This window comes from Bos mutus, chromosome X (genome assembly GCF_027580195.1).
Source record: "Bos mutus isolate GX-2022 chromosome X, NWIPB_WYAK_1.1, whole genome shotgun sequence".
NCBI lineage: Eukaryota > Metazoa > Chordata > Mammalia > Artiodactyla > Bovidae > Bos > Bos mutus.
The window spans coordinates 128,996,814-129,021,548 of NC_091646.1; the positions used below are offsets into that span (position 1 = coordinate 128,996,814).

At 50.3% G+C, this 24,735-nt stretch overlaps 1 protein-coding gene across 2 annotated transcripts in view; it reads right to left on the reverse strand.

The window, feature by feature from the left end:
* Positions 1–1,826: 1,826 nt before the first annotated feature.
* Positions 1,827–24,735, reverse strand: part of ANOS1 (anosmin 1) — a 211,627-nt gene continuing 188,718 nt past the window's right edge. Inside the window, exons 10-15 of one of the 2 annotated variants that reach the window (XR_011463178.1) lie at positions 14,622–14,716; positions 12,804–12,978; positions 11,466–11,692; positions 10,100–10,226; positions 4,121–6,415; positions 1,827–4,030 (exon numbers count right to left, since the gene is read on the reverse strand). Coding sequence is in view for 1 of the 2 variants with exons in the window: in XM_070365572.1 (XP_070221673.1) it covers positions 6,357–6,415; positions 10,100–10,226; positions 11,466–11,692; positions 12,804–12,978; positions 14,622–14,716 (683 nt within the window). In the remaining variant the exon portion in view is untranslated. Of the gene's footprint in view, positions 6,416–10,099; positions 10,227–11,465; positions 11,693–12,803; positions 12,979–14,621; positions 14,717–24,735 lie in introns of both variants that reach the window. The other variant, XM_070365572.1, reaches the window with a different exon arrangement.

Here is a 24,735-nt window from a genome sequence, read left to right on the forward strand (position 1 = left end):
AGGAGTGGGACTGAGACCCAGCACACCCTCCTGGCCAGGGACATTATTTCCTCAGTGGGATTTCTGCTTGCTTTTCATTTGAAAGTCAGATGGATAATTCGTTCTGCAAATAAGTTGTATTTGTACTCACGCTGGGTTGTGATATTTAACCTCTGTTGTATTTGGAAATTACGTGGTGTTGCCTATATGTTTCTCCTAGTGAAGGCTTGCGTCGCATGAACTGGACCATTTTTAAAGAGTGTAATTCAGTGGCATTCAGTTCCTGTTCAAAACGCACAACCATCCCCTCTATAAAGTTGCAAAACCTTGTCATCGCCTCCAGACGTGAACGCTGTCCCCATGAAGCACTTCCCACCCGGTCCCCCCTCCAGTCCCCGGCAGCTAACCCAGGTGTTTTCTGCTTCCACGGACTTTGCTGTTCTAGAAAGTTCACAAAAACGTAGTCAGGCGACAGTGTACCTTGTGTGTCCAGATTCTTAGGTGTGGCTCATGTATTTTTTTAAAAAAAGAGTCCATCACCATTGTTTGAGAATTTACTGGGCCACTGACCAGCACGGTCTCTCTATATGCAGCCGCTTCTGATTATAAACACAACACAAATGTTTGATTTTTTTTGTCAGGAAAATCCCATCATTTTTTCAAGGAGAGATCAGAAAACAACAGGAGGAAAGATAGCTGGCTCTGGATGTCACTCAGGAAGCCCAGGCTCACACCTCAGAGGTCCCGTGTCTCCCTGTGGGCGCCCCACATCCATCCCTTGGGTAGCCACCAGCTTCTTCACCGTGGGGGTCTCAGCCCACGGTGATCCTGCCTAAGAACATGAAAGTCAGGACCCCACAGCCTCTCCCTCACCCAACGCTCTGCTTTCTTTTCCTCCTCGGGTTTCTCACCCTCTCCAGTTGTCTAGTCGCCTTCTCCTAGAAGAAGCAGCCCTTGAAGACCTGGGACTGCCCTCATAGCCAATATCTCACCCATATAGCAGGACCACGCAGCAGCAGAAACTTTAAGGACATTCCTGCCTGGTGAATGCGTAGAGAAATAAGGTGATTTGATGGAGACAGAACTCATCTCAGCTTTCAGATGGACCACCTTCTTCGGGTGGTTTATGGAGTAGTATCCTCCTAAGTCACAGGTGGAGATGCCCGTGGGCACAGCGCCCACCCGGTGTGAGGGTCTGCACAACCCTCTGCTGGGGAGGGGATTCCTCGCCCCCCGCCCCCCACTGCCTGCAGTGACTGCTGTTGAGAACCAAGGGCTGTGGCTGAAAGCTTATGAGCACAACATGTATCTAGTAGCATTTTATGGACAGCTCCTGGGGTCGGGGGTGGTGGAGGGGGACAGTTGTTTAAGCCCGTGGACCAATGGATGGAAAATGCCACCAAAACCATTGAGAGTCATGCTTGTAAACAGAGTGAAAACCGTGATGCAGTGATCTCCGTCAATAGTCCAAAACATTCTGTGCAGGACGACGAGCTGCCTTGTTGCATTTCTGTTTGTTGTTGTTCAGTCCTTCAGTTGTGTCTGACTGTCTGTGACACCGTGGACGGCAGCACGCCAGGCCTCCCTGTCCATCACCATCTCCTGGGGTTTACTCCAACTCACGTCCATTGAGTCGATGATGCCATCCACCCATCCCATCCTCTGTCGCCCCCTTCTCCTCCCGCCTTCGATCTTTGACCAGACTTTGAGTTCTAGTCATACTGACAGGAGAATGAAGCTTTTTCAGTCTCCCCAGCGTCATAGGAAACTGCTCATTTTTCTAAGTGAAAAGAAAATGTGTGTGTGTGTGTATGTTTTCAGGAAAGTAACAAGTTTAGTCCACTGAGCAGGTTTAAAGGTCCTTTATTATGGAATCAGTCAGTATGTACAGACTCTAACATGAAAATAACGAGTGACAGAGATCAGACTATTTACAATGCTTTTGTGTTTTTTTTTTACAACATCTGTTTACAAGATTATTTCTCTCTAAATAACATGACACACAAAATCATTTTTTATTACATACATAAATAAATATTGACTTTTAAATGATCTGTCTAAGGGACATGGTTTGGATGAGAGGGTAGCCATTCTGTTATCTGCGCATTATGGTTATGTCAAGGAAAAGTCCTAACAGCTCTGCAGAGACCTGTGTGAGTCACTCTGTGATTGGTGTAACTTGCCAAGTGTCCAGGAGAGGTGAGAAGCTGAGTTTAGCCATGCGAAACCATAGACATGGGCCACCAGCTTTGCGCATTTTTATCGTAAATGAACATACAACGCAATGGGTATTTAGCCTCTGTGTTCTGGTGACGATATGCACGTGTGCCTAAGTTTAGATTGAGATATTTGCACTCACAGGACTGAATCTGACGAACCCCACAACATATGGTGTAAGAAAGGGCGTTAAGTAAGACTCCCATCATTGTAAATGATGCTGCCTGGTCAGTAGGACAAAGTGAATCTTTGCACTCGCATGATACACAAACTCAGCCTTTTAATCAGGTTCTTCAGTGCAGATAAAAGATACCGCTAAGGGCTTTGAGGTCCAGTGTAAGCACTTCCCAGGTGTGCCTACTCCAGTTGACTCAGTTCCGCCTTGCAGAGGGCAGTTTTCCTCTATTCGGTGAACATTATTACGATGCAGTATTTGTCACTGGGGGCGACTCTGTACCCCAAGATGGTGTGGGCTGTGACAACAGAGCATGTGGTCATCACATCCGGGGTGGGGTGCGCCTCGCCTCTGGTGGGTGGAGACCAGGGGTGCCTCTCCACGCCCCACAGTGCCGAGGGCAGGTCCTGCCCACCAACAGAGAGCCGTGCGGCCCTAAGTCTCAGCAGTGCTGAGCTGGAGGATGGGTTCTGTTCTCTAGATGGGTTCTGGGTTCTTCCAGGTCTTTCTAGGACAGAGATCTGTTTGTAAACTTTGGATTCTGGAAATTTTACCTGTCATAAACATTACTGTCTCTTGAAGAAAATTTTATTGGGAGTAACTGCTTTGTAATGTGTTAGTCTCTGCTTGGGTCTAAGTGTATGTTTATCCCCTCGTTTCTGGATTTCCTTCCCATTTTTATATTAAAATAACACTGGATGATGTGAAGGGCACACATTCGTTTATAAAGATTGCTCCCTGAGCCCACATACAACAAGACGACAGCCCCGATAAATAAACCCATCACCGAGGAGTGAATATTCTCAGTAAAAAGATGCACACAGCCTCGATGTATATCACGTTACGCACTTGTATTTGATGACTTCATATGTTTGATGAGCTTGACTTTTTTAAAGAGTAAATACTGTCACTCAATATACTTTTTCTCATATCAGAGAAGTGCATCTAATTTCAATAAAACAGAGAATCAGCTACGAAATTGGTTTTAAAATTAAACAACATAAAATTTTAGACCTTTATTAGGGCAAATTTTAAAAAATTCAAAAAACTAATTATATTTTTGCTCATTTCAATATTATTGACATTTATAAAGGAAACTCAGCTTTCTTTTACTGCCTAGTCTTCTCTTCCAATAATACTAATAAAATGTATCAAATATTATAGCAGAATGAAATGCTCATAAGACCTACTTCAGGTATTTCAAGGAAGACAGAAGCTTCAGAACCTTGATCTGAACTAAAAATGTATTTGCTCAACGTCTATGGCCCAGGCAAAACAAACGTCATTAAATTTTACAAAATTAAGTGTATTTAATAATTTAATAATATTTTGCGTCTATGTATATACTCCCGCGTTTTAAACTGTACAACAGTACAAAGATGGGCTGGCACAAATACTTACGGACATATTTAGGACCAATGAAGACAGACGATAAACACACAGCCAATACTAATTTGAAGACTTCCCTTTTGAGATTCTGAGGGTTTGAAAATCCAGATGCTGGGAACAGTGTCTAGGGGAAACCCGTGGTTTCAGAGATGAGCTCTGCGTTTGCGCATGCGTCCTCCGTGAAGGCTCTCCCATCTCCGTGCAGAAGGGGAACGCGCTGACTCTGCAGGGACACTCTGTTGCAGAGTCCACCCCAGACCACGTAAGGAGCTGCAGAGAAACAGCCCGAAGCCCCATGAGCTGCCTGCACCCTTGACATCCCCACGTAGCCCCTCCTGCCGGCTGCAAAGCACCGCCCACCTGCTCAAGCTTCCAAGCTCGTCGACGACGCAGGAAGTAGTTTTTTTCCATCTGTTCCGTCAGAGATCCATGCCTACTGGCCCCGGGGTTCTCCGGGGAGACAGGCGTGCGTGTGATAACAGGGGTCGTTTCTCTGCCTAGTGTCCACACTTAAGAGCCTGGGCCTCCGGGGAGGAGTCGAGACCCTCACGTTCTCGCCCCGCGGTGCTCATTCAACCCCTCGCTGCTCATTCAACCCCTGGCAACCAGGGCGCCCACCGCAGGCTTTCGGGAAGGAAGAAAAAGGGCAGGCTCCCAGGTACACAAGAGCTTTTCCTGTGTTCCTCGTGTAGATAATGAGATGAGGACGCCCTTCCGTGCAAATGTTTAATTTGGAGAAATCGCCATTTTCTCATAGAATCGACACTGATGGGGAAAACAGATTACTTGAATGATCTTTAGAGTTGCATCCATCAAGGGTGAGTTGGGAAAACAATTTTTGCAGCGACTTATACTCAAGCTACCCACGTGTATATATGTCTGTCTGTGTGTGTGTATTTACATGTATGTATATATTGTATGCTGCTGCTGCTGCCAAGTCGCTTCAGTCGTGTCCGACTCTGTGCAACCACATAGATGGCAGCCCACCAGGCTCCTCCGTCCCTGGGATTCTCCAGGCAAGAATACTGGAGTGGGTTGCCATTTCCTTCTCCATATATATAGTATACCTACCCGGAAGTATACAGACACACATACATACATGTGTATACACATGGGTGTCCCTTCAAGCAAAAAATATATTAAAACATCTCTAGTTTAAGGGTGCCCCAACATTCCCCTCAACGCTATATACTAACACCGTGTCTTCAGTTGAGTTCATGCTATGAGGTGTTAGCATGGTGCCTCATAATTTTTCAATTAAATTTTTCATAAATTTTTCAAATAAGATGTAATAGATTTGAAGGAGTAGAGCAAGGTTTCCTGTTTAGTTGTTAAACTGTGTCTGACTCTTTGCAACCCCACGGACTGTAGCCCGCCAGGCTCCTCTGTCCATGGGATTTTCTCCAGGCAAGAATACTGGAGTGGGTTGCCATTTCCTCCTCCAGGGGATCTTTGCAACCCAGGGATTGAACCCGTAGCTGCATCTCCTGCATTAGCAGGCAGATTCTTTACCACTGAGCCACCTGGAAAGCAAAGGTAGGTTAGTCCAAGGCAAACAGCTGTCCTTCTCTACCTTCCAGAGTCCCCCTCTGCCTTTTCTACATTATGGAGAATATTCTACTAAAGAGCTTGCTTTAATTAAGAAAAGGGGAAAATCTCAGTAAAGATTTGAAAATATTCGATAGTTGGGTTTCTTTCATTTCAAGCAAGAGGTTTTGTAGCGTGTTAAGATACAAGAAAGTGGCAAAACAAAGCAAATCAGCAGGTGTTTTCCCCATTAAGGAGAAAAGGAAAATATAAATACAGTATCAGGAAAACTTCTCGAAGGACGAAATATTAAAGCCCCAGAAAACAGTTTCAATTTCTCCAGGGCAGACTCTGGGTAGCATTGTTGACTCCTCCTGGCTGGGCATGTCTTAACAGAAACTGTCCTTTCGAGGTCAAACTTATCTATGTCTTTGTTTAAAATGAAGCTTGAGTGCTTGAAGCTGGAGCATTTTAGGTTCAAACTAATGGGCAATATTTTGGGTTTACAGATTTTTCAGTTGGAAAAAAAAACCCCACAGGTGATGTAAAAAAAAAAAATCATCTTCAGAAATCTCTGAATAAATATTAGGACGTAAAAATCTGGATACTCTTCTGTTGATCTGGCAAATCCAATCAATAATGTAATCTCCAATGTTCAGTGAGTAACTGTATGCTTACGTAATAGGGCAGGTCTATTACGTGTGTAAATGGCTTCTTTGAGGAATTTGTTGGTGCAAATTCCGGGACATCTCAGACCTGCATTGGAGGAGCTTCACCACACAGGAAGGCAAGAATTAGAAGCGGAACAGGGCTGGGCTACCTGTCGTCCATTGTCACAGGAACCTGTCCCCCGCACCCCACCCCCACCTTCGCAAGGCTCACTGCAGGTCCCTGGTTTTCGCGGCGCGTTTTCCAGGGTAGATGGAGCGTTGAGCGCCCTGCGGTTATTAGGCAGAGGCGGGCGGTCCTCCAGGAAGGGCCTGATGCCTCCCAGTGGGCACAGCCAGTCCTTGGGGGGTTGTGCCAGCTTCCACACTCACTCAGGGTTCAGACGGGCTCTCAGAGCAGCTCAGTATCTTTCTGCAGGAGGCTTGTAGTGGTGGGGATGGTGGTGTTTCAGATGGGGGCCTAGAGACAGAACGGACGTGTCAGTCTGGCCGCTGTCCCCGGCTGGACCGACTGGAGGAACAGGTGTGTGTTTGTGCCCTGCCCGCGGTCCTTGCCACCCAGGTCCTCCCAGCCCTGACTCTGAACTTGCAGATACACATCCACCCTGCCTCTCTTTTCTGTCTGCCTTCCCCGGCTCTCTGGTTCCCTCCGTAGAACTGTAAGATCTCAAGAGAAAGAAGACAAGCTCCTTTCTTTATAAGAATGTAAGCCGGCCAGAACCCTTTGTATTTCCTTGGAAAAGTTTAGAAATTACCACATCCTTTCATGACACACACACTTTCGGTGGAGGGACGTTGTAAGTGATGGGTGGATGTGGTCCCAAACAGGACAGGATGTCACACAGGGTGCTCCCAGTGGGGTGGCTTTGATTTGTCTTTAAACTCCTAAGTGCAAAAAGCTGCTGGGGCAAATCTGATCCATCATTTAAAAACTAAAATAAACCCAGGATCATTCATTCTTATCAACACATAAACCGTTGACGTGCCTTTTTGAAGTTTAAGCTGAGAAAGCAATGTACATAATCTGAAACCCAACAGGAGGCTCTCTTTGTTTTAAACACACAATGGTTACCATTTAGTTTTGCTAATAACTAATTTTTGTAAATACACAATTGTTGCCGTTTAGTTTTGCTAATAACTAATCTTTGTAAATACACAATTGTTGCCATTTAGCTAATAACTAAAATTGTTGCCATTTGCTAAGAACTAAAATTAGCTTCCAGTGTGTTTTTCCTAATAGAGCAGAGGCTTAAGTGTGTAACAGTGGAGGGGGTGGATGCCTACTATTTCTAGCACATCATCTACATGAAGAACTTAAAGTGACAGAAGAATTGAAGCGAAAAGTAAGAATCTGATATTTTAAATGATCTGTTTAAAAACAGGAATAGAAATGAAAGCATTGCTCCTAAGATATAGCTGTTGAAATGACTGTTAAAAAAAAAATTGGTATTTAGCCACAAGAATTTGGGAAAACATAGACTATCCCCAATGTAGATTCTTCGCTTTGCCCGACACCTTGAGCCGTGGTGTTCCTGGTTTCCACAGCACTTCCCTGGTCTTGTTCTCTCCTCACCTTCCTGACCTCCAGTACACACCCCCAGGTTCAATTACTACCCACGTGCCAATGACCTTCAAAGCTTTCAGCGCTGGACCCTGCAGTCTCGAAGGCCTTCAGGAAGTCTCCGTTTCACCATCCCACACGTGACTCAGAGGCAGTCGTCTCTATGTTAATCTCACCATCCTCCGTCTCACACCCTGACCTGGGCCTCAAGCACCTTGGACCATGTTCCAGTGAACCACACCCTCTTGCATTAAATGACTCTTGGCTTCCTCCTGCACTTATTCCACTGTGCATACTCTTTGCTCCCCAACACATACGTTTTAAAATTTTATTAGAGTATAGCTGATTTACAATGTTGCGTTTAATTTCTGCTGTAGACCAAAGTGATTCAATTTTATATATACAGTGTATATATATATATATAGAGAGAGAGAGAGAGAGAGAGAGAGAGAGAGAGTACAGTTTTATATATACCGTTTTTATATGTATGCCCCTGCTGCTGCTGCTGCTGCTGTTAAGTCGCTTCAGTCGTGTCCGACTCTGTGCGACCCCATAGATGGCAGCCCACCAGGCTCCCCCATCCCTGGGATTCTCCAGGCAAGAACACTGGAGTGGGTTGCCATTTCCTTCTCCAATGCATGAAAGTGAAAAGTGAAAGTGAAGTCGCTCAGTCATGTCAGACCCTTAGCGACCCCATGGACTGCAGCCCACCAGGCTCCTCCGTCCATGTGAGTTTCCAGGCAAGAGTACTGGAGTGGGGTGCCATCGGCTTCTATATGTGTGCACACACTGTATATATTCTTTTCCATCATGGTTTCCTGGTGGCTCAGACGGTAAAGCCCGCAATGTGAGAGATCCTGGGTTGGGAAGATCCCCTGGAGAAGGAAATGGCAACCCTACTCCAGTACTCTTGCCTAGAAAATTCCATGGATGGAGGAGTCTGGTGGGCTATAGTCCATGGGGTTGCAAAGAGTTAGACATGACTGAGCAACTTCACTTTCTTTCTTTCTTTCTTATCACAGAATATGGGATGCAGTTCCCTTGCTCACACACTATGTATATTCTTTTCCATCGTGGTTTATCATAGAATATAGGATGCAGTCCCCTTGCTCCAATGTAGGACCCATTGTTTATCCATCCTATGGATACTGGTTTCTATCTGCTGATCCCAAACTCCCACAAGTCTGTTCTCTCTGTCTCTGAGTTCATTTCTGTTTCCTAGTCAAGTTCCTTTGTGCCATAATTTAGACTCCACGTGAGTGACATCTATGAAACAAGAACAGACTCACAGACATAGAGAACAGACTTGTGGCTGTGGAGGGTGGAAGGGAGGGTGGGGTTGGGGTGGACCAGGACTTCAGGCTTAGCAGACCCAGCACGTATTCAATCACTGCCAAAGCTAACAGTTGCGGCCTCTGAAGACATCACTAGATTTTCTTTCCCGTTTTTTCAATATCAGCAAACACAGTTGGATGAGAACTCCTTTATGGTAAATAACTGCAACCACTCCCCAGCGTATCTCCTTAGTGCTGCCCGGGAGGCTCTTTGTTTTGAAACAATAGGTGACAATTATTTTTAATCTACGTGATTTAGCAGGAAGTCAAGTAGACTGATTTGGATCATATCATGAAGAAAATTTATGTAATATAGATAGTGAAAATGAAAGTCGGCTCAGTGGTGTCCAACTCTTTGTGACCCCAAGGACTATACAGTCCATGGAATTCTCCAGGCTGGGATACTGGAGTGGGTAGCCTTTCCCTTCTTCAGAGGGATCTTCCCAACCCAGGGATCAAACCCAGGTCTCCTGCATTGCAGGCGGATTCTTTACCAGTTGAGCCACCAGGGAAGCCCAAGGATACTGGAGTGCGTAGGCTATCGCTTCTCCAGGGGTGTCTTCCTGACCCAGGAATCAAACCAGGGTCTCCTGCACTGCAGGTGGATTCTTTACCAGCTGAGCCACCGGGGAAGCCAATAGATTACATATAGTAGAAATACCTGTAATAAGCTCCATACCAAAGTAGTATTTCCTATATAGTTATATTTGAACATCTTAATTTTTTAAAAAATTTCAGAATGATATGAGATGATGGATTTTTTCCCCCTTGTGTGGGTGCATGCTAAGTCACTTCAGTCGTGTCCAATTCTGTGCGACCCCATGGAATATAACGTGTCCAGGCTCCTCTGTCCATGGGGACTCTCCAGGCAAGAAACCTGGAGTGGGTTGCCATGCCCTCCTCCAGGGGATGTTCCCGACCGATGGATCAAGCCTTATGTCTCTAACGTCCATCTGCACTGGAAGCCCTACCTGTTGTGTATTTACGGTTAGAAGATAAGAAAAAAGCATGCCTTCCGTAGAGCAAAAAAGTAACAGAAGGGGAGGAGGAGGGTGCAGGGGAGGGAAATGGGAGCGGATCAGGTAGCCTGGGAGGAAGTACGTACAAAGAGAGGGGGGGCTTCAGGTTCAGATAACTCCCTGTGGGTAGGAGCCTGCAATGTTGGATCTATAGATTTTCGTTTTTTCACCAAGACTTTCTGTGTGTCTGCAAGCCAGGCGGGACCCCCACCCCCCCGGCCGGGACTCACCATGCACGTCGGGGGTCCGGAAGGTCCTGATGGTGGCGGGCCCCTCCCCACCCGCAGTCAGCACCTGCACCTCCAGGCGGTAGAGGGTGGCGGGCCGCAGACCCGGGACCGAGAGCTCGGGGTGATCCTGGGGAAGGGGAGGGAAGGCGTTGGGGGACACAGGGCTGTCAGGCGCTGCCTCTGACCACGACCCACGTCTGGACTCTCCTCCAGAGACCACACCCCCTCGCGACGTCACCGTGTTAGCGCAGGTGCGCTTCGCTTGCTTCCACTCCGCCATGTTCAGGGTACCGCGATCTGTCCACGTTCGCTGGAGACAGCCCCCCTCCCCGCCCCGTCCCCCGCCTCTGGTGGTCTGGGCAGCAAGGAGACCCCGGCTCTTGGCAGCCAAGAGCTCACATGAGTCAGGCCAGTTCTTGTGGCTCACCCCCACCCCCTCCCGGGGACTGCATTTTCCATTCCTGAACCTAAGACTTTCCCAGGCTTTAAAGTTTTCATCTGCACATCTTGTGATGTGAATTCTTGATAATCCACGTCTCGGGGAAACGCGCCAACTTGTGCTCCTTAAAAGACAGTATCTGTCAGTGCCCGCAGCCAAAAAATGTTTCTTTTTATGCCAACGCTTTTTTTTTTTTTTTTGGTCTTAGAACTCAATAGAACCTAATGCACATACACAGAATAATTACTGTCCAATTCCATGGAATTTTTTTTTCCTTCCGGGATTTAGGTGTTTTTTTTTTTTTTTCTTTTTGGAGCAAGAGTTGCATATTCTAAGGGCATTTTGAGAGTTGGTAAAAGCCCACACATGCTTTCCCCCCCACCCCCCAAGCCAAGGAATTAAGTTGGCCTGGAAGGCACTCCAGCTCATTATGTGCTCTGGCTAGATTTGAAGGGGAAAATGAAGAGAAAGAACAAGGTTCTTTTTAGCTCTTTTCCCCCCAAATTTAGCACTTCAAATGGGGCACGTCCACTTGGCCCAGAAGGACAGGGATTCATAAGAAGAGAATATGGTGAAACCTTTGTGTTCTGTGTGGACAGGAGAGGTCTCCTTAAGAGCTGGCCCTGGTCATCATGTTTAGCTAGATGATGGTTTCTCCTAAGTTTATGATGGTGATAGTTAATCTACAGGAACCCTGATGGTGTGCTCTGATTCTTACAAAAGAATTCACTGGGGGCCCACAGGAACCCTGGTGGTGTGTTCTGATTCTTGCACAAGAATTCACACAGGAGAAGAAAGCCTACATGTGAGTCTCAACACGTTGCCCCTGCAGTGGGGGTTTGGGGTGCCCAACTGCCTCCCCCAGGGATGCTCCCTCCGGGTGGGGGGGAACCCACCCCAAGATGGGGCAGGTGGGCGGGCACTCACCACGGGCAGAATCTGAGACTGAGAGATGATGCTGTTTGGGAGGCTGTTGGGCCGGCTCTCAGTGGTGACCTCGGCCCAGGTCACTTGGAAGCCGGTGGCCGGCCGCGGCAAGCCTGCCTGGTTCACCCTCCAGGAGAAGTGCCCCGTGATGTTGGCATTGTGTACCATGAAGGAGGCGGACAGGTTCTCAGGTTTGGCCTGCATTTTGGGGCGCACGTGACTGTGACCTGTGGGTGCAGGAAAGGGAACCATGAAGCAGTTAGAGGGGTGGAGAGAGGGCAGCCCCAGAGTAGACGGTGTTCAGAGTGCCATTCTCTGGGCCCCGGGGTCAGTGACCCAACCTCCCTTGGGCAGGGGGAGGTCCCATGGCCGCCTGGGCAGATGACATCTGAGCTGGACCCTCATCTCTGCAGCTCTGTGCCTAGTGGCTGCTGATGGCTCAGGGTCATTTTCGAGTCCAGCTTGCAGATGGGAGTGGACGATGCAGAAAAGAGTGCTGTGATCTCAGAGGACCGGGCCACTGAGAGGGCAGGAGTGGGTGCTGGGGGATAGGGTGGGTGGGGAAGGCTGGGGTCGTGGTGAGAGCCGTCGGCAGTGACCAGAACCAGCTCCCAGGCGGGGCTTCTGAGGATAAGTGTCCCTCGATGTGGGCCAGGGCTGCAGAAGGTGGAGATGGGGGATGGAAAGGCTGTGAAGGGTAATGCCCCTGGGGCTGGGCTGAACACGAGTCAAGTGAGCTACACGAGGTGCACCCCAGAGCACCCGGGGAGAGATACCGCCCCTCTTCTAAGGGCTTGGGCTTCCAAGGTTGGGCTTCCTTGGTGGCTCAGCTGGTAAAGAATCCACCTGTAATACAGGAGACCCTGATTCCATTCCTGGGTTGGGAAGATCCCTGGAGAAGGGATAGGCTACCCACTCTAGTATTCTTGGGCTTCCGTGGTAGCTTAGCTGGTAAACAATCTGTGTGTAATGTGGGAGACCTGGGATCCATCCCTAGGTTGGGAAGATCCCCCTGGAGAAGGGAAAAGCTACCCACTCCAGTATTCCGGCCTGGAGAATTCTATGGACTGTACAGTCCAGGGTCGCAAAGAGTCTGACACCACTGAGCGACTTTCTCTTTCACTTCTAAGGGCTGATCCTTCAGCAAAGCCTGGGTGGCTAAGTGCAGCTGGACTTCGGAGGCTATGTGAGTGTTCGTATATACACGTTCCCTTTAGACAGGGCTGTCCTAGGGCCGTCTAGAAAGGGGTGACCCTTGTGGGTTTCGGGGCCTCGTGAATCGTGCTTTGGAGCTGTGCCTAGCGCCGCGCCCCTCTGGGGATTCCAGGTGACACGTACTCTCCTCCGCGCCGGGGCAGCTGAAGTGCTTGTGGGCCTTGCCCTTGAGCGCGGAGCACGGTGGGGTCGTGAAGGACGCGCTCTCCGCCTTCCAGCGACCCTGGGGCCGCGCGGCTTGCACGATCACCTTGTATTTGCAGGAGAACGACAGGTCTAGAAGAATCATGTAGTTTTCCTAGAGCGAGACGGAGACAGAGAGAACACGTCAGCTGTAAAATTCTCACAAGGGAACGGACTTGGCAGGAGATGCGATGATGTCCCATGCGGTTGTCTTCTTGTATGTGGTGGGGTGTGTGTGTGTGTGTGCGTGTGTGCGATACAGCCTTTACAAAAACCACACAGGGTCCTCACCGAGATGATTTACACCATGACCCCCGCTCCTGGGGCAAGGGGGTGTCACCCAGGCTCTAGAACAACCAGGTGGAAGCATTCAGTCCACGGCAGCCCCTTTCTGACCGTCACGACCCACCATGGGGAGCTGGCTGGACAGGGAGGGTGAAAAGCTGTGAATATCAACCCGAATTGTTAAAAAAAAAAAAAAAGCTAACTCGGGCTTCCTCCCAGACACAGGCTCAGTTTAGACCTGTCTTTCCTGAAGGCAGAGAAGACATTCTGGAGCCGTGTCTCGTCTCCCCTCTCTGGAGGGCTCTCTCTGTTGCTTCCGGCTGGAGTGTGATGATTAAACAGAATGACGAGGCCAGACTCAACCGTGGAGGGCTGACGGGGCTGGGACTGTCGCCTTACAGGAAGAGGAAGCTGACGGTGATGGTTGTAACAAGCTACTGTGCTGTTTTTCTCTCTTCTTGAGCATGTGCGTGTCCCCTGTAGGGTGGCGTTGTCGTGGCCTCCTGCACACATATATAACCTTACAGGAACAGGCAAGCTGACCGTGACATTTGTAACAAGCTCGTGCGATGTTTTTACCCTTGGTATGTTAGGGTGTGTGTGTGTGTCCCTTCTAGGGTGTTGTTTTCAGGGCCTTGTATACATGTAGATAACCTGACACCAACAGGAAAGCTGAGAGTGATGGTTGGAACAAGCTCATGTGAGGTTTTTTACCCTTGGTGTGTTAGGGGGTGTGTGTCAATTCTGGGCCAGCAGTTGTATTAGGGTGTGTGTGTCAATTGCAGGCGAGCAGTTGTGTTATGGTGTGTGTGTCAATTCTAGACAAGCAGTTGTATTAGGGTGTGTGTGTCAACTGTAGGTAAGTTGTGTTAGGGAGTGTATGGGTCAATTCTAGGCATGCAGTTGTCACGGCCTCCTACCCTTATACAAGAGCTGCAGCTGGGAGCGTGTCCGGGACCCTTAACGTCAGAAAAACACGTGCTGGGGCCCAGGACGGGCGGGTCTTCCACCCCCAGCACAAGCTGGCACAAGGTAGGGATGTAGCTGAAGGTGAGGCTGAGGGACAGGGCTGCAGAGAAACCCTGGGAAGTGTTCCCATTTGCCCTGGGAAAATGAGGCCTTCAGGAGGTCACAGGGGGTTCTGACTCAGAATGGAGAAGAGAATTCCAAGCTTCTGTGTGATTAAGATAAAACACTCCCAGGCTGACGGCGTTTGCCCTGGGAGCTCCTTGTGAGCTGTGTCTGGAATCTCTGAGTCTCAGGGTCCCCCCACCATGCTGACAACATGCAGGGATGAGGGGTGAGTGAACACGTGACGCTGTGTCTCCTCCCCACCTGTCCGAAGGTAACGGGTCGGTGACCAAGTCACCCATGGCACGTTCAGCCTGCACCTCTTCCTGTCCAGCTGTGCCCGCAGGGCGGGTGCGTCTAAGAGCCCCCGAGCACCCCCATTTCAGGCCTCCTCCTCCTCACCTGGGTCACGGCTGAGGACGTCTCCAGCCTGGCAGATTCGTTGTGGGTGCAGACTTCTGGAAACCACTCCACGTGATACTGTCCAATGCCGGGATCTGTAAGGTGAACACAGTTAAGTGAAAAAAAAAAAAAAAAAAAAAACAGTCCGCAAGCAAGAGGGCTCACGGTCTGACATTCCTGAAGCTGGAGAGAACAGGAAGGAGACAGAGGACCCTGCAGGCAATGCAGACGGGCACCCTCCAGGCCAAGGACGGAGGTCTCCCAAATTCTGCCTGCTGTTTCCTCAATAGAAAATCAGCTCAGGACTTCCCCGATGGTCCAGTGGTTGGGACTCTACCTTCCAATGCAGGGAGTGTCGGTTCCATCCCTGTTTGGGGATGTAAGATCCCACACGCCTCATGGCCAAAGAACTTCCGTGTAAAACGGAACGATATCCACGTTCTACTGAAGACTTTAAAACGGTCCGTATCAAAACAAATGTTAAGAAAAAAAAAAAAAAAAAAAAGGGAAACATAATAGAGCATAAAAGGAAAAGTAAATTGAGATACGAGAACCAGATAGGAAAAAAAATATCATGAGAAAAGTGACAGTGTGATGCCTCCACAGAGGTCATGAGCCTAATCCAGCGTGGCACCCATGCAGGGAGAATGGGGAGCCCAGCGGTCACCTTGTTTCAGGTGATGAGAGAGATTCCGCAGGAGTCTCTCAATCCTGCATATTTCTGAGGAAGCTGGTGGAAGAAATCCTGAAGTCGGGCAGGAGTAAACGCCTGGGCCTTCCTCACCCTGAAGGCCTGGCCACCCCAGTGTGCAGGTGGACCTTGGGACTCTACATTCCAATGCACTGTGTGTGCTCAGTGTGTCGTGTTCCATCCCTGTTTGGGGATTCCAGATCCCACACGCCTCATGGCCAAAGAACCAAAGTGTAAAAGGCTCTGTGAGACTCGCATGTCTGCTCCGTGTGTACTCCAAGACTTTGCAAACGGTCTGTGTGGAAGAAATGTCTGCTCCATGGAGCTCTGTGTGAATGAAGTCAGGTGTTCAGCAAACATAATGTGGACTCCATAAAAGGAAAAGTCTGTGAGACTCCGAGAACCAGATAGGAAAAAAAATATCATGAGAAAAGTGACAGTGTGATGCCTCCACAGAGGTCTTGAGCCTAATCCAGCCGTGGCACCCATGGTAACGAAACCCAAGGAGAATGGGGGATGCCCAGCGTCCGTCTTCTTGTTTCCTAGGTGATGAGAGAGATTCCGCAGGAGTCTCTCAATCCTGCATATTTCTGAGGAAGCTGGTGGAAGAAATCCTGTGCTCTCTGTGTGACTCTCTGTGTGTACTCTGGGCAGGAGTAAATTCCATGTGCCTCTTCCTCACCCCATGTGGGCCTGGCCACCCCAGTGTGCTCCGTGTGGACCTGGTGTGGACTCCGAGTGTGCTCTGTGTGGACTCCATATGAGCACTGTGTCTGTGTGGACTCCATGTCTGCTCCATATGTGCTCTGTGTGGACTCCATGTGTGCTCTGTGTGTTCCATGTGCTCTGTGTGACTCTCTGTGTGCTCTGTGTGGATTCTGTGTGGACTCCACGTGCTCCGTGTGTGCTCTGTGTGGACTCCATGTCTGCTCCATGTCTGCTCCGTGTGTGCTCGGTGTGGACTCTGTGTGTGCTCAGTGTGGACTCTGCGTGTGCCCGGTGTGTGCTGTGTGGACTCCGTGTGTGCTCCGTGTGTGCTGTGTGGATTCCATGCGTGCTCTGTGTGGACTCTGCATGTGCTCTGTGTGGACTCCATGTCTGCTCCATATGTGCTCTGTGTGGACTCCATGTGTGCTGTGTGTGTTCAGCATGTGCTCTGTGTGTGCTGTGTGGACTCCGTGTGTGCTCTGTGTGGATTCTGTGTGGACTCCACGTGCTCCGTGTGTGCTCTGTGTGGACTCCATGTCTGCTCCATGTCTGTGTGTGCTCTGTGTCTGTGTGCTCAGTGTGGACTCCATGTGTGTGCCCGTGTGTGCTCTGTGTGGACTCCGTGTGTGCTCCGTGTGTGCTGTGTGGATTCCATGCGTGCTCTGTGTGGACTCTGCATGTGCTCTGTGTAGACTCCATGTCTGCTCCATATGTGCTCTGTGTGGACTCCATGTGTGCTCTGTGGACTCCATGTGTGCTCTGTGTGGATTCTGTGTGGACTCCGTGTACTCCGTGTGTGCTCTGTGTGGACTCCGTGTGTGCTCCGTGTGTGCTGTGTGGATTCCATGTGTGCTCTGTGTGGACTCTGTGTGCTCCATGTGGGCTCCGTGTGTGCTCTGTGTGGACTCCATGTGTGTTCAGCATGTGCTCTGTGTGTGCTCTGTGTAGACTCCATGTCTGCTCCATATGTGCTCTGTGTGGACTCCATGTGTGCTGTGTGGACTCCATGTGTGCTCTGTGTGATTCTGATGTCTCATGTGACTCCGTGTGTGCTCTGTGCTCTGTGTGACTGTGGCCTCCATGTGTGCTCTGTGTAGACTCTGTGTGTGTGCTGTGTGCTGTGTGGACTCCATGTGCTCCATATGTGCTGTGGTACTCTGTGTGTCCATGTGTGGACTCTGTGTCAGCATGTGTGGACTCCATGTGTGTGTGCTGTGTGGACTCCATGTCTGCTCCATGCTCCTGTGTGTGCTCTGTGTGGACTCCATGTGTGTTCAGCATGTGCTCTGTGTGTGCTCTGTGTAGACTCCATGTCTGCTCCGTGTGTGCTCCATGTGGACTCTGCGTGTGCTCTGTGTGGACTCCATGTCTGCTCCATGTGTGCTCTGTGTGGATTCTGTGTGGACTCCACGTGCTCTGTGTGTGTTGCTGTGTGACTCTGTGGACTCTGTGTGTGCTCTGTGTGTGTTCAGCATGTGCTCTGTGTGTGCTGTGTGGACTCCGTGTGTGCTGTGTGTGTGTTCAGCTCCGTGTGTGCTGTGTGGATTCCATGTGTGCTGTGTGTGGACTCTGTGTGCTCCATGTGGGCTCCGTGTGTGCTCTGTGTGGACTCCATGTGTCTCTGTGTGTGCTCCGTGTGTGCTCTGTGTGGACTCTGTGTGTGCTCTGTGTGGACTCCATGTCTGCTCCATGTGTGCTCTGTGTGGACTCCATGTGTGCTCTGTGTGTGTTCAGCATGTGTGTGTGGACTCGTGTGTGGACTCTGTGTGTGTGGACTCCACGTGTGCTCCATGTGTGCTCTGTGTGGACTCCATGTCTGCTCCATGTCTGCTGTGTGGACTCCATGTGGACTCTGTGTCCTCAGTGTGCTGTGTGGATTCCATGTGCTCTGTGTGTGCTGTGTGGACTCCGTGTGTGCTCTGTGGACTCCATGTGTGCTCTGTGTGGATTCTGTGTGGACTCCGTGTGCTCCATGTGTGCTCTGTATGGACTCCATGTCTGCTCCATGTCTGCTCCGTGTGTGCTCCGTTTGGACTCTGTGTGTGCTCGGTGTGGACTCTGCATGTGCTCGGTGTGGACTCTGCGTGTGCTCGGTGTGTGCTCCATGTGTGCTGTGTGGACTCCGTGTGGACTCCATGTCTGCTCCGTGTGTGCTCCATGTGCACAGGGTCTCCTCCTCAGGAGACGAGAGTGAGAACAGTCTGCAGTGAGTGCGCCCCAGCCTCACCGCCTGTGTGACCCCTGCAGAATCAGACCTGCTCCCCCAGCACCCAGAGAACAGGGCCCCTTACTTAACGTCTCCACTTCCGCCCCGAGCAGCCCGTTTTCTGTCCGTGTCTTTTCTTTGGGCGATCGACCGAGTGGAAAAAAAAGACAAAAGTGCTCCAGAGCCAGGCCTGAGTGTGGGAACAGAGGCTGGGCCGGGTTTATCAATCACCCAGTGAGTCCCCGGGCAGGCGTGAAAGGCATTTCCCCCTCCCGCCACCCCTGGGGGGATCAGCCTCGCATCCTGGCCGCACTGAAACCAAGCGTTTGATGGGAGGTTTTCAGAGCTCAGACGTCTTTGATGGAGTGCTGGGTCCGCTGGAAACTTGCTCTGGAGCACTTTGGGAAATGAGAAGAGGACTTTTCCACCAGAAAGCAAAGAGATACCAAGCAGGCATCAACGCTGTTTAGCTAAAAAGGGTTGAGGTTGTAACTCTTTACACGGCAGACGTCAAGAGCTATGGGTTGACTGGAGAAGAACTGTACATTATACGCAAAGTACGAAGTCAAGTGATGAGGGAATTCATACCCTTTCTTTCAACAGGTGCTGCTGCTCGACGCATTGTGCTCAAATGACCTCCCAGAGGCAGCTGGACTCGTGGACCCGAAATACGGAGGCGTCTGGGTAAGTAACAGCGTGCGTGGGTGACATCCACGTTAGGTTGGACGGAGGTGGGATACAGGTGAATACAGAACCATCATGACAGAAGCACAGTGTACTGACGAGACGGTTATGGCGATAACTACAGCGTGGGCACAGCTCACGGAAGGGGTGGGCAGAGCCCTGAGCAGGGCAGGTAGCGGTAGGCAGGGCGCCACCCGACGCCCCTGTGTGCCCCAAAGCAAACTCACTTCTGTACGTGGTGAACCCCTGCGTCCCTCAAGCCCACAAAGCAAGTCAAAGCATTTGCTGCTGCCGCTGAAAGGATCAGACTTTTCATCTTAATGTAAAATCCCACTGGACAGGTGGGTGCCCCCACCCCGTATTGGAGAGCATGATTTGCACCACAGATAATAGGCCAGTTCCTGCCAAGTCTGGAGCAGGGCACAGCAGAGTCCTCACAGTCTCCGGTGCCGAGCAGCCAAGTGGACCCCACTTTGCCGCACTACAGCTGTGCGATGTGCAATTGTTACCCACGGCTCCAGGTCCCCCAAGAACCCATGTGTTCCTATAGCACGGTTCACAGGAGCATGTACTGAGCCACACATCCGATGGCCCCTCCCACCCTTTAGCTCTGCAAGCTGCCGGCTCTGAGTGCACACCCTGGGTCTCTGGACACGGACCCCCACCTTGGTGAGGATCTCCGTGCAAACCCAAGGCTTTCCAATCACTTCCCGTGGCTGGCTCAGCAGACTCCACACCCTAGATTCCTACCCCACTGCGTTCCCTCTGCCTTTATTTAACGATTCCTTTGGTTTCCTGTATCTGTGAGGCTCTGACCTCCTAGAGCCTGGTGGGACGGCCCTCCCCGGGATGGCCTTATGTCCAGAGAGCAGACAGCTCACCTGCAGGCATCCATGTTCTGTGCAGACCGGCCAACCCAGAGCCTGCACCCCAGCATCCCCTCAGAGGGGGGACCCTCACCCTTGGGGTCACCAGGTCCACCCTCATCAGCCCTCCAGGGCCAGGGAACTGCGGCAGCCTGTGTCCAGAACCTGAGCTTCCCTGATGGCTCAGTTGGTAAAGAATCTGCCTGCAATGCAGGAGACCCAGGTACCATCCCTGGGTAGGGAAGATCCCTGGAGGAGGGCATGGCAACCCACTCCAGTATTCTTGCCTGGAGAATCCACATGGACAGAGGAGCCTGGCGGGCTACAGACTCGCAAAGAGTAGGACACGATGGAGCAACTAAATCACCACCACTTCCCAGAGCCCACTGTGATGATCCAGACCCGCCAACCCCCAGAATGACCAGTGTTTCCTGTCCCTCCCCGACCACAGAAAGCACGGTCAAGCCTCCTGAGCACTGTTTCTGCCTCCTGCCCGACCCTGGGGTCTCCCTGAGAGGCATGGAGGGCCCTCACTTTGGCCACCAAGAGTCACAAACCGTCTTCTCAACGGCAGGTGTCTGTTGATCAGTTGCCTTCCACCAAACCCACACTGCAAAACACAGTTTACAGGAACTGCCTGTCTTTCCCGCAGGCCTTTATAGCATGTTTTCAGGCACAACTCGCAGTCCAAGCTTTTCCAAACAGCGGCCTGCATCTCACATAAAGTCTGCAGCTGTCTTGTAACTCGCACAAGTTAGGGTTTAGAAAGTCAACCATGAACACACTGTAGCAAATCCTGGGTGGCTGCTCCTTGGTGGAAATGCAGGGTTACTGGCTTCCTGCGGTGACAGGTATCGTTGTCCGCCAATCAGGAAGTAAGCTGTTTTAATGTGTTTGTTTTTTAAAAAACTTATTACATCTCTCTTAAAAGCATTAGTCACCCCAGTCATGTCTGACTCTTTTGTGATCTCCATGGGCTCACTGTAGCGTGCCGGGTTTCTCTGTCTTATCTGAGCTTCTCCAGGCAAGAGCACTGGAGTGGGTGGCCATTTCCTTCTCCAGGGGAATCTTCTCCACTCCAAGACAGAACCCACGTCTCCTGCACTGCAGGGGGATTCTTTACCATCTGAGCCACTAGGGAAAACCCAAATCTAATCTAAGAGATATTACAATTATTTATGAACTGAAAGAACTCTAGGGAATGGCAATCCGCTCCACTGTTCTTGCCTGGAGAATTCCATGGACAGAGAAGCCTGGTGGGTTACAGTCCGTGGGGTTGCAAAGAGTCACACGACTGAGCCACTAACACACACACACACAAAGAACTCTAGTTGAAAGCATTTTCACAATCCCGGATAGAAGGACAGCTAGTGTCTTTTGCCTCCCGCGCCACTGTATTTTAATCCGTCATCATCTCACAACCCACAAACTTAACCCCTTTTTTACCTTTTTTGGGGCTTCCCTGGTGGCTCAGCTGGTAAAGAATCCACCTGAAATGCAGGAGACCTGGATTTGATCCCTGGGTTGGGAAGATCCCCTGGAGAAGGGAAAGGCAACCCATTCCAGTATCCTGGCCTGGAGAATCCCATGGGCTGTATAGTCCATGGGGTCGCAGAGAGTTGGACACAACTGAGCGACTTGCACAGTTACTTTCTTCCCCTTTTTCAGAGCATCCTCACGGGCTCTCAGTGTGACCCCGGCCCCTGACACGCAGCCTCAAGCCTGAATTGGGGGCTCTCCTCTCGCTGTTTCTGGAGGCGGCTCCACGTTACTACCTCCCTCACACTGAGCTCATGGTGCCACAGGCCACACCTGCAGGGGAATGGCCCGCCGCCCACCTCCGCTGCCGGGTGTGGCGTCACCTTCCTCCTGGGGAGCCTTAGGGGGCAGCTCTGCACTTTGGGCCACTTTTACACAGAACAGATCTCAATGAGACAGACACAGTGTCCACGGCGGGAAAGCAGACCATGCCGAGGGTGTGTTCCCAGCTCGAGGGAGGAACTGAGAGGGCAGCGGCGGGTGGGAACGTGGACGCGGGGTCCCTTCCAGCCCAGCACCATGCCCTGCACGAGCATCTCCACTGAGGACCACAAGCACCCCGGGACTGGCGCATAAACCCCAGTGACGCCACGAATCTGCAAGGACACAGTCCCGTGGGCACGCACGATCCACAGCCTGTCTTTCCTTTTCAAATCAGTAGCGTAAGGTAGAGCTTTAAAGACACACAGTCCACAGCATGTTCATGGGTCACCTTCAAGCCATGCATGCGTGCTTAGTCACTTAGTCGTGTCTAACGCTTTGCCACCCCATGGACTGTAGCCTGTCAGGTTCCTCTGTCCAGGGGATTCTCCAGGCAAGAACAGTGGAGTGGGTTGCCATGCCCTCCTCCAGGGGATCTTCCCCACCCAGGGTTGGAACACATGTCTCTTATGATTCCTGCATTAGCAGGCGGGTTCTTTACCACTAGCAGCACGGGAAGCCCTCCTTTGAACCAGTCCTCTCCTCTTGCTGCAAAGATACTGACGCGGCTGATTCCAGAGTCGTCACTCGGTGTGCGTAGTGACCACGTGCTGGACCACAGCTCCAGCACCTCACACGCCGTCTCAGGGGGTTCTGACCTCACTCACCCCTTCCCTCCTCTGGAAGCCACCCCGGCTCCTGTGGGCCTCTGCCTCGGCGCTCCCCAGGGTTCTCCAGTTCGTCTGGGCAGTCACTGTTGGGGTCCCTGGCCACCTCACCCCACTTTGGGCATGCCATTGAGATGGGTCTTGATTCCTCTTCTCTCTAGAGCAGTGGTCCCCAACCTCCGTGGTCGTACCAGGGACCCGTTTCGTGGAAGATGACTTTTCCACGGATAGGGGGGTGGGGGTAGATGGGTTTTTGAAATGATTCAAGTGCATTCCTGGAGAAGGCGATGGCATCCCACTCCAGTACTCTTGCCTGGAAAAATCCCATGGACAGAGGAGCCTGGTAGTCTGCAGTCCATGGGGTCACAAAGTGTCGGACACGACTGAGCGACTTCACTTTCACGAGTGGCGTTCCATTTGCCGTGTGCTTTGTCTTATTGTTTATTCCATCAGCTCCACCTCTGAGCACCAAGCATTAGATCCGAGGTTCAGGACCGCTGCTCTAGGGGATCTCTAGATCCCTAGTTCCTCCCTTACTTAAGAACGTATTCTTAAACTCCGACTTACTCTGGTCCGAGTACTACAAGTGAACTGTGTTTTATTTACATACAAGGGTTGCTTGGAGATGCTCAATTGCAGTGATTTCTCTTACTTATAAATAATACTACTACCTGTTTCCATATTACTAGTGGAACAGTTAGACCTGTTTTCTAACGACTGGTAAACTGATCAAGTAACCCAGAAGAAAGCAAAGAAAAAAGTGCTCCTGACTGATCCTTATTTTGAATAAACAGAAATGAAAGAGGCAGAAAGGAATTTCAAGCAAACATAATGTCTATAACCATCACTTTCATTCAACATTGTACTCAAAGTCTCAGCCAGCATGAAGACAGGGCAAAGAAGCAAAAATGTGCAAAGCCTGGAAAGGAAAATGCAACTTTCTTATGATTTACTGACAACATGATCATTTTCATAGAAAATGCTGGAAATCAACTATGCTTCAATTAAAAATTTTTTTTCTTTGGGGGGGGGAAAAAAGAGGGAAAGAAAAATAAAGGAACACGGATGCCCTACGCTGGATCCTTACGACAGAAATGAAATCCGAACGAAAGCCAGCTGAGAGGCAAAGATGGAGCAACGACATTCCTCGGACGTAAGGAGGGCACCTGAGTGACCCTGTGTGAGGAGAGTGCTCACATAGTACACGGAGCCCAGTGGACCTGAAGAAGCAAAACGATGAACTGATCATCCCTTAAAGGAAGAGCTATTAAGAAACTGAAAAAAAAAAAAGAAAAAGTAGAGAAAGACTTAGATAAAACCAGGAACGACCTGGGTAAAACCAGCATAGCCATTTCCCTTCTCCAGGGGATCTTTCCAACCCAGGGATCGAACCCAGGTCTCCCGCGTTGCAGGCACGTTGTTTACCGTCTGAGCCAGTAGTGAAGCCCCAAATGAAAGTGCAAGTCGCTCAGTCGTGTCCAACTCTTTGTGACCCCATGGACTATATAGTCCATGGAATTCTCCAGGCCAGAGTACTGGAGTGGGCAGCCGTTCCCTTCTCCAGGGGATCTTCCCGACCCAGGGATCGAATCCACGTCTCCCGCATTGCAGGCGGATTCTTTACCAGCAGAGCCATCAGCAAAGCCCAGGAATACTGGAGTGGGCAGCCTTTCCCTTCTCTAGGGGATCTTCCCTACCCAGGAATTGAACCAGGGTCTCCTGCATTGCAGACAGATTCTTTACCAACTGAGCCACCAGGGAAGCCCAGTGAAGCCCCAAATTAAGAACTATCAGGAAATTGAAAGAAATAAAAGTAGAAAGAAACTGAGATGAAACCAGCACATGACTCGAATACCCCATACATAAAGGACTCTTGCAGGACAGACTGGCTAAACCACCTAGAGAGTGCTTTGGAAAAGAGGAGCCCCATCGCCAATAAACTCACGATGAGGTGTTCAACCCCTGGACGCAAGAACAAAGAGCAGCGAGCCATCACGACACACATACCAGAAGGGCTGAAGTGAGGAAAAGATGGATTCTCCACTTGGGGAGACTGTGGGGAGAACATCTAAGCCTCTCTGTGGGCGGGTGCATGGTCCAAGCTCTGTGCAAGACTCTTCTAGGGGTCTATGTCCTCTGACCTAAGAGTCTCACCTCTGGGTGGGGGGAATATGTACGCACATGTGTGACTCAGAAGGTGTGTTCACAGGATGTCCACAACGGTGCTGTTCTTTTCCATCTTTAAGATTCTTTGATGCAGATCCTTTGAAAAGTATTGAATTTGCTACATCACTTCTGTTTCATGTTTCGTTTCGCTTTTGGCCCCAAGGCA